The sequence below is a fragment of the Natrix helvetica genome, assembly GCF_964273705.1.
Source record: "Natrix helvetica genome assembly, chromosome: 1".
NCBI classification, from domain to species: domain Eukaryota; kingdom Metazoa; phylum Chordata; class Lepidosauria; order Squamata; family Natricidae; genus Natrix; species Natrix helvetica.
Genome location: NC_138548.1, coordinates 111,105,937 through 111,122,617, shown reverse-complemented (window position 1 = coordinate 111,122,617; position 16,681 = coordinate 111,105,937). Strand labels below are relative to the sequence as shown.

General features: G+C 38.5%; 1 protein-coding gene across 1 annotated transcript in view; it reads right to left on the bottom strand.

Moving 5' to 3' along the window:
• MOB2 (MOB kinase activator 2) overlaps nucleotides 1-16,144 on the bottom strand; it is a 120,213-nt gene extending 104,069 nt beyond the window's left edge. The window contains exon 1 of the mRNA XM_081934783.1: nucleotides 15,759-16,144. Within this exon, the coding sequence (XP_081790909.1) occupies nucleotides 15,759-15,775 (17 nt within the window). The 5' untranslated portion in view covers nucleotides 15,776-16,144. The remainder of the gene's footprint in view (nucleotides 1-15,758) is intronic.
• Nucleotides 16,145-16,681: the final 537 nt, after the last annotated feature.

The following is a 16,681-nucleotide window of genomic DNA, read 5'->3' as shown; positions in this document are numbered from 1 at the left end:
GCAGCAATGTTCTCTCCATCTCCCCCACCCCACCCTCTGTCTCACACACATAGGTCCCTCACTCCCCCACCCCTCCCATGGCAGCCACATCCCTTCAATAATCTGCTTTCCTGCTCCATTCTCCACTGCCACATGCAGGGCAAGAAAAGTAGTCTGTGGGACTACTTCCAACTTCGTGAGGTTTTGGGGTTTTTTGCAAGGAGTCTGGATTTCTGGTGTTTTTTTTACCATAGTCACACAGACTAATTTTCTTGTCCTGAACACACAGCGGAGAATGGAGCCTTGCTTTGTCCTCCACCCCCACCCATCCCCACCGACTTGCTTCATTCTTCTTTGCAATATGCAGCTTCTCACAGTAATAAGAATTGCAGGCAATTCTTGTTACTGTGAGAGGCTGCATGTTGCTTCTGGGCAGGGGAGGCTTGGTCCTCTTACCCTCCACTATTTCTATTTTTCTCTCTGTGTGTCTCTCTCACACAGAGAGAGAGACTTGATCTCTTGAACTACTACACATTTTTTGCCTAGAGGGAGACAAAATGAGTGCTGAGTGCCAGCCTTTACGGCTATTTGGTGGTGCAGGGGCCTGGCTACAGCTATGCCGAGCCAGGCACTTTTCAGGCCCTGGCGGTTGCTGAAGTTCTCATGCCAGCTCTGCGAGGCAAGCAAGCATGGGGCTGCCCCAGTTCCCTGCGGCGGCTCTGCAGTCACCTCACCTTCTGCCAAGCACAGCCTATCGCCAAGCCCCAGTTGCTACCCAGTAGCCTCCATTACCTCCCGCTGGAAATACCTCGTGCACAGCTGGCATTAGAGCTGCAGCCCCCACCACACCCAGGATTGTAGCCCAGCACCTGCAGCACCAAGTAGGCGTGCAGGCTGGCGCTCAGTAGCCCAAAGGACACGCCTTCCTGCCAGAGTTCTGTGTCCAGCTGGGGAGCGATTCCCAGGACTGCCCGATTATCAACCAGCTGGCTGCATGGTAGGAGGGAGCTTCCTGCCCACCTGAAAGAGCGCTGGGCTGCAGGCTCCACCCCAGGTAGCCTCAATCGGGGCCAAGCTCTTGGCAACCAATTGAGGTAAGGCTGTTCTTGAAGGGGGCATGAGGTGCATGGGGCCTCCTGCTGCTTTTGCAGCCTCAAATGCTTGCAAAAGCAGCCGCAATTCTTGCCGTCTCTTCTCCCCGCCTTGCCAGGCATGGCAGGGCTTCCTTCCCCTCACTTAGCCACCCAGCGCCTTTATAGATGCAATTTGGGGTTGGGAGGTGTGGGCAGGGGAGAACCAAGACGGGCATCTTGCCTGACTTCCAGCTCAGTCACGTTTCTCGCCGTTGATGGAGCTGGAAGTCAGGTAAGACATGTGTGTCGCTTCTCCCCCCTCCCCACCTGCCACCCCCAAATTGCACCCCAAAATAATAAGACCTCCCCGAAAATAAGGCCAAGTGCTTATTTTGGGATTCAAAAAAAATAAGACAGGGTCTTTTTTTCGGGGAAATACAGTAGATGCTGACATCTGCTGAGGTCTTTATTTTAGACTAAAGCAGTGTCATCAACAGATGGCAGCATCAACCATGTTCTACTTTTTATTCTATTTTTTTTATTTAAAAGCGTCTAAAACTGGGATCATCAAACTTTTTAAACAGGGGACCAATTCACGGTCTCTCAGACTATTGGGGGGCCGGACCAGCTGGGTGAGCGTGGCTAGGTGGTCATGTGACTGAGTTGGCATTGCTTGATCATGTGACTAGGTGGGCATGGCCAATTTAACAGTCCATTAAACAACGCACACAAATTAAACTTTAATTTGTTTTGTTCCTGGGAGTGTTTTATTTGCTTTTGTTTGCATGTTGCTCTTTTGGTTGACTTTTCTTTTACTAGATTGTTTTTTCAGTTGTTTAGGAATCTAGTGGTCCACTTCAGGAAACTGTTTTTCAGCAATTCTTCTCAGCCCCAAGGAGCTTACAATCAACAAGTCTCTCTGTCTCTCTCTCCCTCCGTCTGTCCCTCTCTCTTTCTGTCTCTCTGTCTCTCTGTCTCTCTGTCTCTCTCTCTCTCTCTCTCTCTCTCTCTGTCTATCTATCTCTCTTTATGTTCTGGAGCTGGGGGAGGGCCCATTTTTTGTTCTCTTGGGACATCTATGCACCCCATTTTTCACCTCCCCCACCTCCATAAGCAATCTGCAGGCAGAAAAGGCCATTTTGGGGGGCAAAATGTGTGGAAATGGCCATCTGTGTACTCAGTCGAAGGGTGGGCAGGGTGATATGGGTGGGTCAGTCTCACCCCTATGCGGGTCAGATTAACGGCTTTGGTGGGCCACATGTGGTCCGCACGCTGTAGTTGAGGACCCATGTTCTAAAATATATTAATAGTGAGCTTTGGCTCTTCTGTATAATAATATACTAAATATGTTATCAACTTGTGCCACAGAATAACTGTTTATGAAAATGCAGGTAGAACTGAGGTAGAACAGATATAGTACTGTAATTTAAAATGATTTTTACACCCACTCCTTGCTATAATTACGGCAGTTATGCACTTCATTATAATTTCAAGATTTATGTGCTAGCAATGGAAAAAATGCAAATGTTTTCCAGCATGCATTGCTCCAGTGTGAAAATAGTTTTCTGGGTCTTGAAATACTCTGTCTACTAGGCATATTTTTTTTTAACTTCCAAACATACCGTTTTTGCCTTCCTACTGTCAAGTATCACTTTAAATGTAGTCGTATCTTTAAATAAAATAATATTTCCACACAGGTAGCTAGTAAAAAAGTATTTTACAATGTTAGGGTTACACCGATGCAATCAATAATGTTAATTTTGGGTGACGGATTGAAGTTGTGACAGCAATGTTGTGGGATTAACTCTTCTAAGACTCCTTGAAGTCAACCTAGTCTGTGTAACACTAAATGCAGTTGTTTTCCCCATTTGTGGAGCTGGGGTGAGCATGGCCTGCATGTAACACATCTGGCCCAAGGGGCGCTAGTTTGACACCCCTGATGTAATGCATAAATAACAATATTTAATTTAGATCATATTATTCAAGTAATTGCAATGGCATGAAAGTACTTCAAATCAGAAAACTCTGCGTGAATGTAATTTATATTGTAATGACAGGAGACTCTCACAAAAGTATATATAAATATTAGTATATAAATATTAGCATATTTATTTCCTTCAACAGCTCAAATTGACTTCTATAGGGTTTTCCCTTCATTTTCTTGCCATAACAATATTCTGCGATGCAGAGGGGTTAAGAGAGAGAAAGAAGAGAGAAAGCGCAAAGTCATTCATAGAGCTTTTTCAACCAAGAGTAGACTTGAATTTGATCAGATATGTATTCCAAGTCCTGAATCACTATATCATACTGGATCTTTCTATCCCCTATCTTTTGCACATCACATCAGAATTGGAATAGATTAAGCTAAAGAACAGAATCCACTGAACTGTTAAAAACACCACCCAGTTCTGTGGTTTTCTATCATGCAACTGTTGAGAGACAAAAATAAAATTGTATCAATCAAAAGAATAGTTACTGATTCTTCTGCACTAAAAGAAGAGCCATTTTGCCACAATATCTATTGTCTTAATTCAAATCTTTTAGGACTAAAATGCAACAAAGTAGTTCAAACTTGACTGTATAATGGATAGAGGAAGCAATTTAGACATTCTTTGCCTCGATTTATTTTTACACTGTGACAAAAGTACTTAATAATGTTGATGTGCATGAGCTGACCTTTAGTTTGCAGTAAATATCATCTCATCTAACATTGTTAATTTGTCCTGTAGGTCACAGAGTAAGCCCTTAATACTGTTATCATTTTTTATTCAGTAGACTTTTTCATTGAAATAGCTATATTCCTCAGAATGAAAAAAAGAGTTTAGATAAAACAAAACAGACAATCTGTTATTTATCCAACGTCGTACAAGCCATAAAAGATTTCTGATGTCCATTTATACTTGGTAACATGGTAAAGTTTAAGTGTTCTCTTTGTTTATGGGAGTTTATTCATGTAATCATTAACATAGCTACTATGTCTGAATTTGGCTGGTATCTTGAAGGAATGAAGAGATGTTGCCATCTAGATAAAAGAAAACTGCCTTGCTTTTCTTCTGCCTTAGAAATGGCAAAATACATGCAAGAGAAGTGGGGGTGTCCATCACGCCTTATGATTGCACTTTTAAAAAGGAAATCCTTATCTCTTATTTCCTACATTATCATAGTGTCTCATTTAGAAAATATCTTTCTCTTTTGAGTTCACATAGTTTAAAACTTGTGGCTGTGACACTGTTACACCAGTTTTCTTTCAGTCTTAGTAATTTCTAGTTGTGAAGACCACTTCCTGTTTGCATCCTGTTTCAAACATTGCATTTTTCTGCCTTGGAGGAATACATAATGAAGTATTTACAAAAGGATGATCAGTTCTCCCTCAGAACTAAGACCATGTTCTGGAAGCATACTTTATGTAGATCAGGGATATCAAACTCATGTTGTCATGGCGGTGTCACGTGACATATTGGGACTTTTTCCCCCCTTCGCTAAAATGGGCATGAACAGTGTATGACGCATCCGGCCCGTGGGCCGCAAGTTTGCAATAGTTAAACTGTTAACCACAGAATAAATATTGTGTAGCATAATAACCTGCTTCCTAAATCATGGGCGCTCCATCACTGCAGGTTTTTAAACAAAGGTTAGACAGTAATTTATCTGGGATGGCCTGAGCATTCCTGCCCTGGGCAGTGTTTGAACTTGATCTCTACAAGATCCCTTCTATTCCTATGACCCTCTGAAGATTCCCACAATGAATCAATCAATATTTCAAAAGTCTCAGACATAATGTTTAGAAGATACAAATTGCTGAAATCTAAAAAAAAGTATATGATTTTTAGCTATTTTACTGAAAGGACTTGGTATAAAACCACATCTTTAGAAATAATGTGTAGATGCAAAGTACTTCAGAACAAGGGAAATCCTTGCTTTAAGAAAAACAATATATAATTCAAAGTGATTTTTTAAAAATGTAACAAGAGTTTTAGGAATTTCTTTAAAATAATGAGTGCATGATAAGAATCTCATTAATAGAATTCATTAGGCTACTATTTTCTTAATTTGTACCATATTAACTTATTGTGTATTTATTTTAACAAAGCCACAGTATGACTTTTCTGTAACTCAATATAAAGACAAAATTGGCCCCAAGCTAATCAGACTTTGCATTTTATTCGTTTACAAGGGAGAAATGTCTCAGTATTAAATGTCTATTTAAATGAAAAAAGAGAAACTGAAAGAAAACTTGTCCATCACACTTTTACGAGATGAAAAATAGAGGTAGGTTTCTGTAACTTATAAAAGCAAAAATGAGGCAAATATCTGCCCAAGGGAGAATAAGCAAATTATCCATTGATTAATGTAGCATTATCTTAACTTATATAAAAAAGCTAAGTGTATTCACACTGGTTATTAATTAGAATATGAGGCTTTTAACATCTCATTAGATGTTGACAATCACTTCTATACTGTCTGTCAGAGTGTGCACAGTGTGACTACTATTTTGAGACAACCCAGGAGCAAATTACAATACAGAGGTTTTGTCTTACAAGGCATAGTAGGTAGGTAGGTAGGTAGGTAGATGATAGATAGATAGATAGATAGATAGATAGATAGATAGATAGATAGATAGATAGATAGATAGATAGAGATAGATAGAGATAGAGACAGACAGACAGACAGACAGACAGACAGACAGACAGACAGAAATGTACTAGGCAAAACCAGGCAATCAATCAATCAATCAATCAATCTTCAACTATAACACAGAAGCACACAGGGAGAGAGAAACCACCCTCACAGGGCCTCACTTATATAGACAGCTTCTTAAAAGTGGCAGTAAACCTGCTGACTCATTCTCATTCTCATTTCATCATCTCGGTTTACAGCCTTACAGCAGCTGGTCAGCTATTAAATCATTACCTTAACATTGTTATAATGAAAATAATATAAACATGTTCATGTAATCACAAGTTTAACTCAACTTATATTTCAGTTATCCAATTTTATCTAACATTATCTAACATGGATCCAACAATTGATATATTAGAAAAAAAGTTTAACTAATTAATGTACCAATTGATAAAAGCACAGACCATGTACGATTGTGAGAGGAAGAAAGGGAGCAAATCCTAGTTTAATTTGTACAAAGACATGCTGCATTCAGGAATGACATTGCTGAAGGAGAGCCATCTTAGTCTAACTGTCTGGAAAAAGTATTGCCAGTGTCCATTAGATTCATAAATAGTAATAGCAGCAGCACTTAAGACTTATATACCATTTCACAGTGCTTTACAGCCCTCTCTAAATGGTTTACAGAGTCAGCATATTGCCCCCCACAATCTGGGTCCTCATTTTACCCACCTCCGAAGGATGGAAGGCTGAGTCAATCTTGAGCCAGTGAGAATCGAACTGCTGACAACTGGCAGTCAGCAGAAGTAACCTCCAGTACTGCATTCTAACCACTGTGCCACCACGGCTCAAATAACAACACTGGATTAAAAAAAATTATCCAAAAGTTTGGCTCCCTGAACGATTTTTGGGATTATGATGGACCCCTTCAAATTGAACACAAATATAATTTCAGAATGACTATATCACATAGGAATCTTAAGAAATATGAAATTAATTTTAATGACTACAATGTATTTTAATTACAAGATGTTTCTGACATGCTACATGAGTTTAACAGGGCTAAAAGTGTTTTGTTGCTGATTTTCATTTGCACTGAGTCCAATGCATCTCGCTGCAATGTTCAACAACAGTCAGGCAGCATTGATGGATTCCAATTGTCCTGATTCTTTTTTTCCATTGTGGCAAGGTCCTGGGGAAAACTTTCACCATATTTATCACTGACTGCACCTACATTGGCAGGAATTAAGCCCAACTATGAATGCAGAAAATGTGTGCACTTCACAGCCTTGTATATTACCAGTTGAATGTAATTTGATGGTCTGTAATTGCTAAGAAAATTCTCAATGGCATCCCTGAATGCTTTCCTGGTTATTTTCTATGGCCCCACTGACAGATCTTTGAATTGTTCATCATTGATAATGTATCTGATCTGTAGACCAACAAAAATGCCTTCCTTAAACTTGGCATCAGTTATTTTTTGAAAGATCTCTCTCAGATGGTAATAAAAACCTTCACCTTCCTTGTTCATCGCTTCTACAAAGTTTTTCATCAGTCCGAGCTTTATGTGAGACAAATATCCTTGCTGGATCAACAAGAGGTTCATGTGCCATGCTTTTCTGTCCTGAAACCAAATTCTTTCAGAGTGTCCATTTCTTTTTAATGCAATGTGACACTCTTGCACAGCTGTCCTATTCCCATATGTAACAACAGTAGTTGGCATATCTGAGCTGCATTCCAACCAGCACTGCCACTACCTTTAGATCTCCACAGTTATTCCAGTTATACTTGGTTACTATGTGTACTTCAATAACAGTTCCATGTTTTCATATGTTTCCTTCAGGTGTGCAGCATAGCCAACAGATACTAAAGATTTTATATATTAGCATTGTGTAAAAACAGAAGATTTCCATAAAATGATATATGGTATGTTAAATTACAGGTTATTTTCATAATTAACAGCCAAAAATCTGTAAGATATCCCCAAAAATGTTCAGGAAGCAAAATCTTTGTTGCCCAATGTAATGATTATACACAGAATATGAATTATATCTATAATATTGTTCAGTATTTTAAGTGTACTGAATCTGAAAACCTCCTTGCTTACAATCAAATCTAAAGGACATTAATATGGAATCTATATTGACTATGGCATCCCGATATACAACTCTTTGTATTAAAAATATACGGCATGAAGTGCCCACATCCCACACATGATGTTCCACATACATTATTTTGATAGCCACAATAGGTTTATCTCCATTATATTCAGAAAGTCTCCTATGGATTTCTTATCACAGACATAAAACATACACCGATAAGTGCACATGTACAAAATACATTGTAAATCAATCCAAATGGGTAGCTAAGGAGAAGATAGCCTACAATTTGTAAAGGAAGTCCTCGACTTACAACTGTTTACTTAACAATGGTTCAAATTAACAACACCCTTCATAAAATCCAGTTATGATTTAAATTAGAAGTTATGACCATCATCCTGCTCTCATAGTCATGGGACTGAAATTTTGGTATTTGGCAACTGTCCGGCATTTACAATTACTTTGCAGTGTTGTGCAGTCACCTGATCACATTTTCCTATAGTTTTCTACCAGTTTCTACCAATGTTAAAAGTGGAGGACTACTTGTGATTTCCTGCCATTTATGATCACGTTGCTAAAATTCAGCAGGGCTAGAAGTTTTCATCTCTCTATTCAGACTGAGAACATATAGATTGGTGAGAATTTGTTTTTTTTTAACCTGCACTATTTTGTTGTTTTAGAAGTGCTCCATCTGATTTAACTAAAGAATTTGTGCTCCAGAATAGTAAAAAATTCTACACATTTGTACACAACTATACTGTTAGAAGAAAACAATCATGCAATATTACAGCATGATATTACAGCAATATTACACATTGTTTTCTCACCACCATCATCATTTTACCCATTGTCTATCCACTGCGGGATGAAGGCCTTCTTCCGCAAGTAGAAGATTTTTCCCAAATGTGCATTTTCTCTGCTGTGTGTAGAAGTGTTCATATAGTTGTTAAAAGGTTAATATTAATAGTAACAAACAGTGTACCAAGTTTAACTGAAAGATTAAATGCTATTTTCATGTCATTTCCCCCTCTACTGCAATCATAGTTACTCAAAGAATACTATAAAACATAGTCCATAGCTATAGAAAGTTTACATCTTCTAAAATAAATTCACAGTATTCTTTGTCAGTCTTCTGGAAACTGTTACAAAACAAAGTTCTTTTAGGGGGCCTTTTCTTGAGTTTCTAACCGATGCCAACTCACTTTTTGTTTCCTGTTTTATTCTTTATCTTTTTGTGCCCTTAGGTGGGGGAAGGGAGGAGGCTGAGGTTATTGTTACCCTTGTTATGATTGTTCCTGACTGGCTTTAACTTTACCAAGGATGTTTTGACTTTTGTTTATATGCCCTGTAAGCCATTGAGAGTGATCTGATTAAAGCCAGGTAGAAATATAGTCCAGCAATCAATCAGTAATCTCATGCAGTTTCAGAATGTACCTACCTGAAATAATGGACCCGAATTGGTACCAATCAAATGAAAAATGTTGATAGATTGGCAGGGAAGTTTTTCAACCAATCCCAAACTATAAATGTGTTTTTAAAAAAGGGTTTTACATCATGCAAATTTTGAAAAATCCAAGATATGAAAATAAGAGAGAATGTGAAGGAAGATTGATCATGGACTGAAGAGGCAAACCATACTGGCAACAGCTGCCCTACCATGAGAGAAACAGGCAATATCTCTTATAGACAACCAGTTCTTCTGAGCCAAGGAATCTTCCATATGAGCTACAGTCTGCTTCTTTATAAGGGCCTATTCATGAACAAGGCTAGGGAGCGGGAAATGGTATCAATCAAAAGCTGTGTATGAAGAGCAAAGAAAGGAACTATGTAGCTCTCTCTCTCCAGGAGAAAAACCAAGAATTAGGACCGCCATTGTAATGCCTTTCCCTCTGCTTAGAGCTGAAGGACTAAGACTTGACTTATTTCTATCCCTTTCAAAGAAAGTCTGTAAGTACTCGAGATGGTTCAACAAGATGCTTATATTAATCTAGCTGGTTTTAAGATTTTCAGCAGAAATAAGTAAGTGTACAAGATCTGGTGTCATCAAGGAGGAAAACTTATATACTGTGAAGGTTCTCACAGTAAGAATATTCCTAGGTGCATTTAGCAATTAGAGTTATCATTTACAATTCCACCATTTCTCCCTATAGCCCATAAACAATTTATGGGTTAACTGGAAGATGACAAAGATCTTCCTCTTTATTTGTGTGTGTGTGTGTGTGTGTGTGTGTGTGTGTGTGTGTGTGTGTATGAGTTTATTTCTATTTCCAGGTGTTCAGGTCCCCTATGTACCAGAATGAGAAACAATAAGGTATCGTAGTGATGGTACTGCACGCAGCATGGAAATCAGATTGGGGACTCTGGGCTAGTCAACCTCTCTCAGCCCTAAAGTAAGAAGTCAAAAATAGGTAAAGCATGCTGGATCAGAGTAGATTATGATTCACAACCTTCAATGAGGTGGTCTTCATCCTGCAGTAGATTGATTTGGGCTGATCAATGTCATTAAGCATATTAATTTGGGACAAGCTAGTGACACAGAAAAAAAATCCACAATTTCTGAGGGGTAAAACAAGAAAATGGTTGCTATATTCCACATGCTAAAAGCTTCCTCATTAGAGGTAATGACTGGATCTTTGCTGATCGCACATTGCAACTTACAAAATGGAAATTTATGACATGAGTTCTACTTTTATTGTCTGAACTTGTTTTTATTACTTGAAAATTTTTGAAATGAAACCAAAATAATTCAGTTCAAGACATAGGATTACATGTTGCTTCCCTGCTCCTGCTAGAAATTGATGCCCTGAGGCATATTTAGAACTAGAAAAAATGCTAAAGATAAATGACTATCTTAGAACAAAGTGGTGTAAAGAGGCAGCAGCTGTAAATTATTCCCAGTCTGATGAACAATGCAAGAAATATCAGATTGTTCAAGAACAGACAGAACAGTGCTATAAAATTAAATATAAGTGTGAATGGAAAACCTGTTTTAGGACTCTAAGTCATCCTTTTTTTTAACTTAAAAAGTTTTTTTTAAAAAAAGAAGGAAAAAACGAAGAACTTAATTACCAGTAAATATGAAGGAAACTAATCAAATTTTATCAGTCAGCTATGCACTATTTAAATGATGCAATTCGTGCAAAAAATACAAGCTAAGTGTTCAATTCCATTAAAGCAGTTTTCACTGACAAAGCTGGGGAAGGATTGATTATTATCTCTTTAGATCCTAAAACACTTTCAAAATGTACTTGAGAATCCATAAGCTGCAGAATGAAAGAGAAAGTCTGCACCTCCTGCAAGCAATTTCACCCCAACTATAGCAGAGCATAACACAGTATAACTGAAGTACAGCAAAGATAATAGCAATATTGTAAGACAATACAGCTATGGATTTTAATATTTGTATTACAAATTGTAACATACTATTTCTTCAATTTGCACATTGGCCCCATAGTTTACTTTCCTTTTTTGAAATGAATGACTGATAAAAGCAAAAGCAAAAAAAAGAACCCAGAAAATCTTTTAATATTAACTGTTGCTTAATTTGCTACTGTCAAGGAGATATCAGCTTTGTTAGAACAATTTCTATTATTTGTGATATAGTTATTTCTTTTCTTTATAAAAAAAATTATAGACTAATTGAACATGTTACAGATTAATTATATATTAAGGTAAGGAAAAAAAGCACTCTGCATAATGTGCAATTAATTAGTATATGGAAATTTGCTGTGATAAAGGTATGTTAAAGGTTCCAAGTCAAAGAAATTAATGGACAGAGTTTATCAATGACTAGTAGCCTTGGTAACTAAACAGTGCTTAATGATATGCCTCTTAAACCTAGCTGCCATTTTTGTGCTTTGTGTGAAGGTTTCTAAACTATGTTGCTAATAACTGCTAAAAAAAGTATGCTAGATAAACTTTCACAGAATGGCAATGTTAATCTAGAAATGAACCTATTTCCTAACAACTGCCTTTGGGACTGTCTAAATGAACTAATATAATCCATAACCCAAATGTTATGGTTGTACTGTTTGTCCGTGAAATGGATACTACTGGCAGATCAATTTTTCCTTTCCATTAAGTCACTACCTCAGGCACCCCCAAATCTGTCCCAGAGGACTGACAACCCATACTCTTAGGCTAATTGTATTTAAAATATTTCAAAAAAGGATACTTGCTTCTCTTACATTGCAGCAGATCCTATGATGGTCTAATCATACTTCTGTCATATTCAGAAGCACAGATTTATTTAGCAGTTGTGCTTTTTTATAATTGTTTCCCAGTAGGCATATTTATGACTTTACAATTAAAAAAGCAACAAACTAGCCACCTTTCAGAGAAATATTTTTTATGTGTGTGCAAAAAATTTACAAATTCTATCAAAATGAAATTCAAAAAAGATGCACTTCTGGGTATTAATTAAAGCTGCACATTATATTTTCTATGCAAAGTAGTATCATTAAAAGTTACTTGGTTTAAAAGGCAAAATTTACTGCACAGTGTACTACTATATGTGGTGCAATTGGATTTGCCCATATAGTCAGTAATCTTAACGGACTGTTCAGCAGCAAATTATAGGATATTTATCTTGTACAATGAGAAGAAATTTTGATTGTTACATTATGATATTTTCAATAGCTGATATCCTTAAAGGACCTTATGGAAGCTGCGGCTTAGCTATCATATTATCTATTAATAAATTATTTCTTAAGTATATATACAAAATATTTCTGAACAATGCAAAATACACTTGGTATATAATGTCAATAAGGTTTGATCTTCTCATTCTTAGATTTTATGTAGAGTACACTCTAATTATTAGGAGATTAGAGGCACTATCACAAGTGTTTGAAAACTTCATTTCATTCTCTCCTATACACATTCTATTCCTGATACTATTTCACATTTTATGTTTATTGCTAAAGAGGAAAGGCACAAAAAATTCAAGACAAGAGAAGGAAGTAGATACTTTTAATTATGTTTATAAAGTCTAGAAGCATTAAATCTAAAAATTAGGTATCTGGGATCCAGAGAATTTCAACACAAGTTCAAAAGGCATAGAGTTCCTAAGATCAACTTGGAACAATGAAAACCAAAAATAAGAAACAAGTACTCCTGGTTATAAAATTAATCCATTCTTGTTACTGAAGGCCTAATACTACCATAGGCATTTATGAAATGAAATTATAAAACATTCCAATATTATATTTAGGATTGACAGAAAGATGTACTAAGTCAGCTATAAAAATAAATGCTTTTGGAAGTTAACACCAAATATGTTCCAGTAAAGATGCATCTTAAAGATATTAACATACAATAACATGAGAGGAAAATTAGAAATTTCACAAGTTTCCTTTCTCTTGAAAAAGATAACTAAATTTAACATTGCAGATAAGATTTGTTTGGGTAACTTGTTTCTTTTAAGAAATTATATGTTCTTTAAAAAGTAAATGTAACTTCTATTATTTTCCTTCAAAACCAAAACAACCCAAGCAGAAATCATAGTAAGTAGAAATAAAACTTTAAAAAGCAGACAATACAGGTAAATATTAAAATGTATCATTTACTATCAGCAAAAATCAGATACTCTTTTGAGTTATTAGAGAAATACATTTAAACAGGCTTCAAGAATATGAAATGCTCATGCATCTAAGGAGCGAATGGTTTTTGAATAATGTAAGGATGATGAATTTGACAAATTGACTACAAGAAGAAAATATTGGTGTTGCCAGCATTTCAACAACATAGTATCCGATCAGTTACTGTTAAATATAAGGGCAACAACTCAGTTGATCAACAGCCAATTTCCTACATAACAGGATAATACTTTTTTCTTACTTACTATAACATACAAGAATGTTTTCTCCCCTAGTTAGATCTAGAATTGCAGAAAACTTGTAAATGTCTCTAAAATGTGTCATTAGGCCATGATGAGTAGCAGAGGATCAAATTATTGAATAAACCTAAAGAGCTTTTGAAGAACATCTTACCTAGTAAATGCATTTGGTAGCACTAATATTTATAAATCATAGAAATCAAGAATGTACGGACAATTACTGTAAATAAATGGACTTAATCAAGCCAGCATACCATCTCCAAAGACAATCAACTTTAAAGTAATAGGAAGTTGGTCTACTTTTTGTCTTCTGTGTAATAGAGTATTACAATCCCAATACACTGAGCTCGCCTTTTCAGTAGGCAATGTTTGATTTTAACCTCTGCCAAGGTCTTCTCTTCAACCTTTCAACATGCAAACATGCATTTAAATTGTGGGTTAAAGTGCAACAGCAAAGACAGAAACCTAAAGTGACAAAAATGGGCTGAGACTGATATACTTTAAATCCAAATTATTACAATATCAATAGATTGAGGCAATATTTGTGTATTAACTAAATGTCTATGGAGATTCTCAGTCATCCAGGTCATGCTTGTCCCAAAGATGCTTTTTCCAAGAGGCAACTGGACTTTCTGGTTTTTTTCTTTGAAGATGTTTCACTTCTCATCCAAAAAGCTTATTGGATGAGAAGTGAAACATCTTCAAAGAAAAAAACAGAAGGTCCAGTTGTCTCTTGGAAAAAACACCTTTGGAACATTTGTGTATTAAATTCCTTCTAATAACCCAATTGAAGAATAATATTCTGGACAGCTGGCAGGTTGAAATACATTGCTCCATTAATTTTAAAAAATATTTCCCTTTCTACTCTTTCCATGTATTGCATCTAGTTCTTAAAAGCTATTTTTTAAAAGCATCAGCAGTCAGTAGTCTGTTGTTATAGCATATTTCATTCTCAACTAGTATTACTACTTCTCTTGGACCCCTTGTCCTCTAGCAACACAGGATCCGGAAGCAAGTGTTGTAATGCTTTGTATTTTCAATTGAGAAAATGGTAGGTTAATGGTATCTGATCAAATATCATTATCACTGCTCAGAAAACTTTAAATGCACTAGCCATCACAGGAAGCCATTTATTACTCAGGTTAAAGTAAGCACTGTGCATTTCACCCGCACCACACCCTTTGGGGCTCTTGCCCACGTTCTCACCGCTTGGCAATTCTTCCCTGGAAATCTGCTGCCAGGTCATGTTTAAGGTGTCTATGATAACCACACCGTCCTACTTAGGTAAAATTTGCTAAAAAGAAAAAAATACAAACAAACCAATTCCCTCCCCCAAGTTCCCCAAGACTGGAGCACTGTCCCCTTCTTTTATTTCTTTACAAGCTCAAAAAGCCTTAAGGTGCTCTCTAAAGCAGTGGTTCCCAACGTGGCGCCCACGCCCCACAAGGGGAGCAATTTGTTTTTTTAATGGAGGCAATTTGAACCTTGTTTAAACCAAGCTAAAGTCCTTTCAGGCTTCCTCCACGTGAGCAGAGTTCACTTTTTGAGTAAAGTAAGAATTATATGGGGGGGGGGGGGGGACACATCAGGATTTTAAGGATGCTTAGGTGGGGCATGGCCACAAAAAAAAAAGGTTGGGCACCACTGCTCTAAAGGATGCACAGCAAAGAAAAAAAAAGAATCCCCAAACTCAGAAGTTCTCACACAACATTTCACGGCCGTGTGCTTTATTAACCACAGTCAACTTTCATTCTTGTTTTAGGGACTTTCGATTCCGTGCAAATATTTGCATCTACCCTACAGGATGGAACCACCTTTCGTCTTCTTCCATTTGTTTCCCCCCCTTTTTCTTTTCAAAAGCCACTACGATTTTAAACGGAGAGACGAGATTGGGGAGAGGGAGTAAAAGAAGCCGAAGGGGGGAAAGAAAGAAGTTATCGGCCACACACGACTCAAGAACAAACTTCCAACTTTCGGCGCGCCTAGCTGACCCGGCGTCTTCCCACAGTCCAGGAGAGGAAGAGGAGGAGAAGACTTGGGCGAGCAGGGGCATCCCTCGAGGAGGAGGAGGAGAAGTGGGGGGGCAGAACCACCGAACTGGAAGCAGCGCCTGCCCTAAAAGCAACCACCCCACTCAGCGCTACTACTCACCCCATGAGCCAGTCCATGACGCCACCGCCGCCTCCTGCAAGGCGCCGCTGCGGTGCTGTGGGCCGGGCGGGCGAGCGAGAGAGCAGGCGGCGGGTCCGGCTACGTCCTTGCCTGCCTGCTTGCCTGCCTGCCTGCCTGCCTGCTGAGCTCGCTTCACCGTCCGCAATGGCCTCGGGGGTGACTCATGGGTGCCGGTCCCAACGCGGACCTCGTCCCGCCTGACTCCTCCGCTCTCCTCCTTCACGTCGCTGCTGCTGCTGCTGCCGCCGTCCGAAACCGCCGTTATTTTTTTTATTTCTCCCCCCCCCCGCCCCCCGCCTCCGGGCGGCTCCGCTGGGTTCCCGCCCCCAAGGCAGCGCCCGCCGGGTTCCCTTCAGCCAACCAGCCGAAGTAAGCGAGCAACACACACCCTCGGCTCTCAGGGTGGCCGGAAGTAAACACACAGCCTTTCCTCCAACATTTTCCCCTCCCCTCCCCTCTCTCCCACGCCCGGCTACGGCAACGCGGAAGGGACAGGGCGCCTGAGGAAAGATGGGAAATGGAGTCCTGGTCCGAGCCGCTTTTAAAAGGAGAGATGAGCGAGACCGACGGCTGCTGGAAGAAGAGAAACCGAGGGACAGCCGCTGAGTTGCACGCGGATGTGCGGTTTTTTTCCCCGGCAGGCGCGATTTAGAGCAAGTTGCAGAAGGGGGGACACTACAGAGAAATTATATGTAATACGCGGTTTTATCTTTTTTTATATAAAAATCTAACTTGACAAAAATTGGCGTACGCTTATTCCTCAGCAGCTATGATTAGAATTATTATGATTAGTTGCACGGTCAGCCAGATGTTTTGACTGGATTTGGAGTTATAATCCAGCCATGGAGTCCCAAAGACCTGAGATGGGCAGAAGTTGTTTAATGGAGTTAAAAGTTATCATT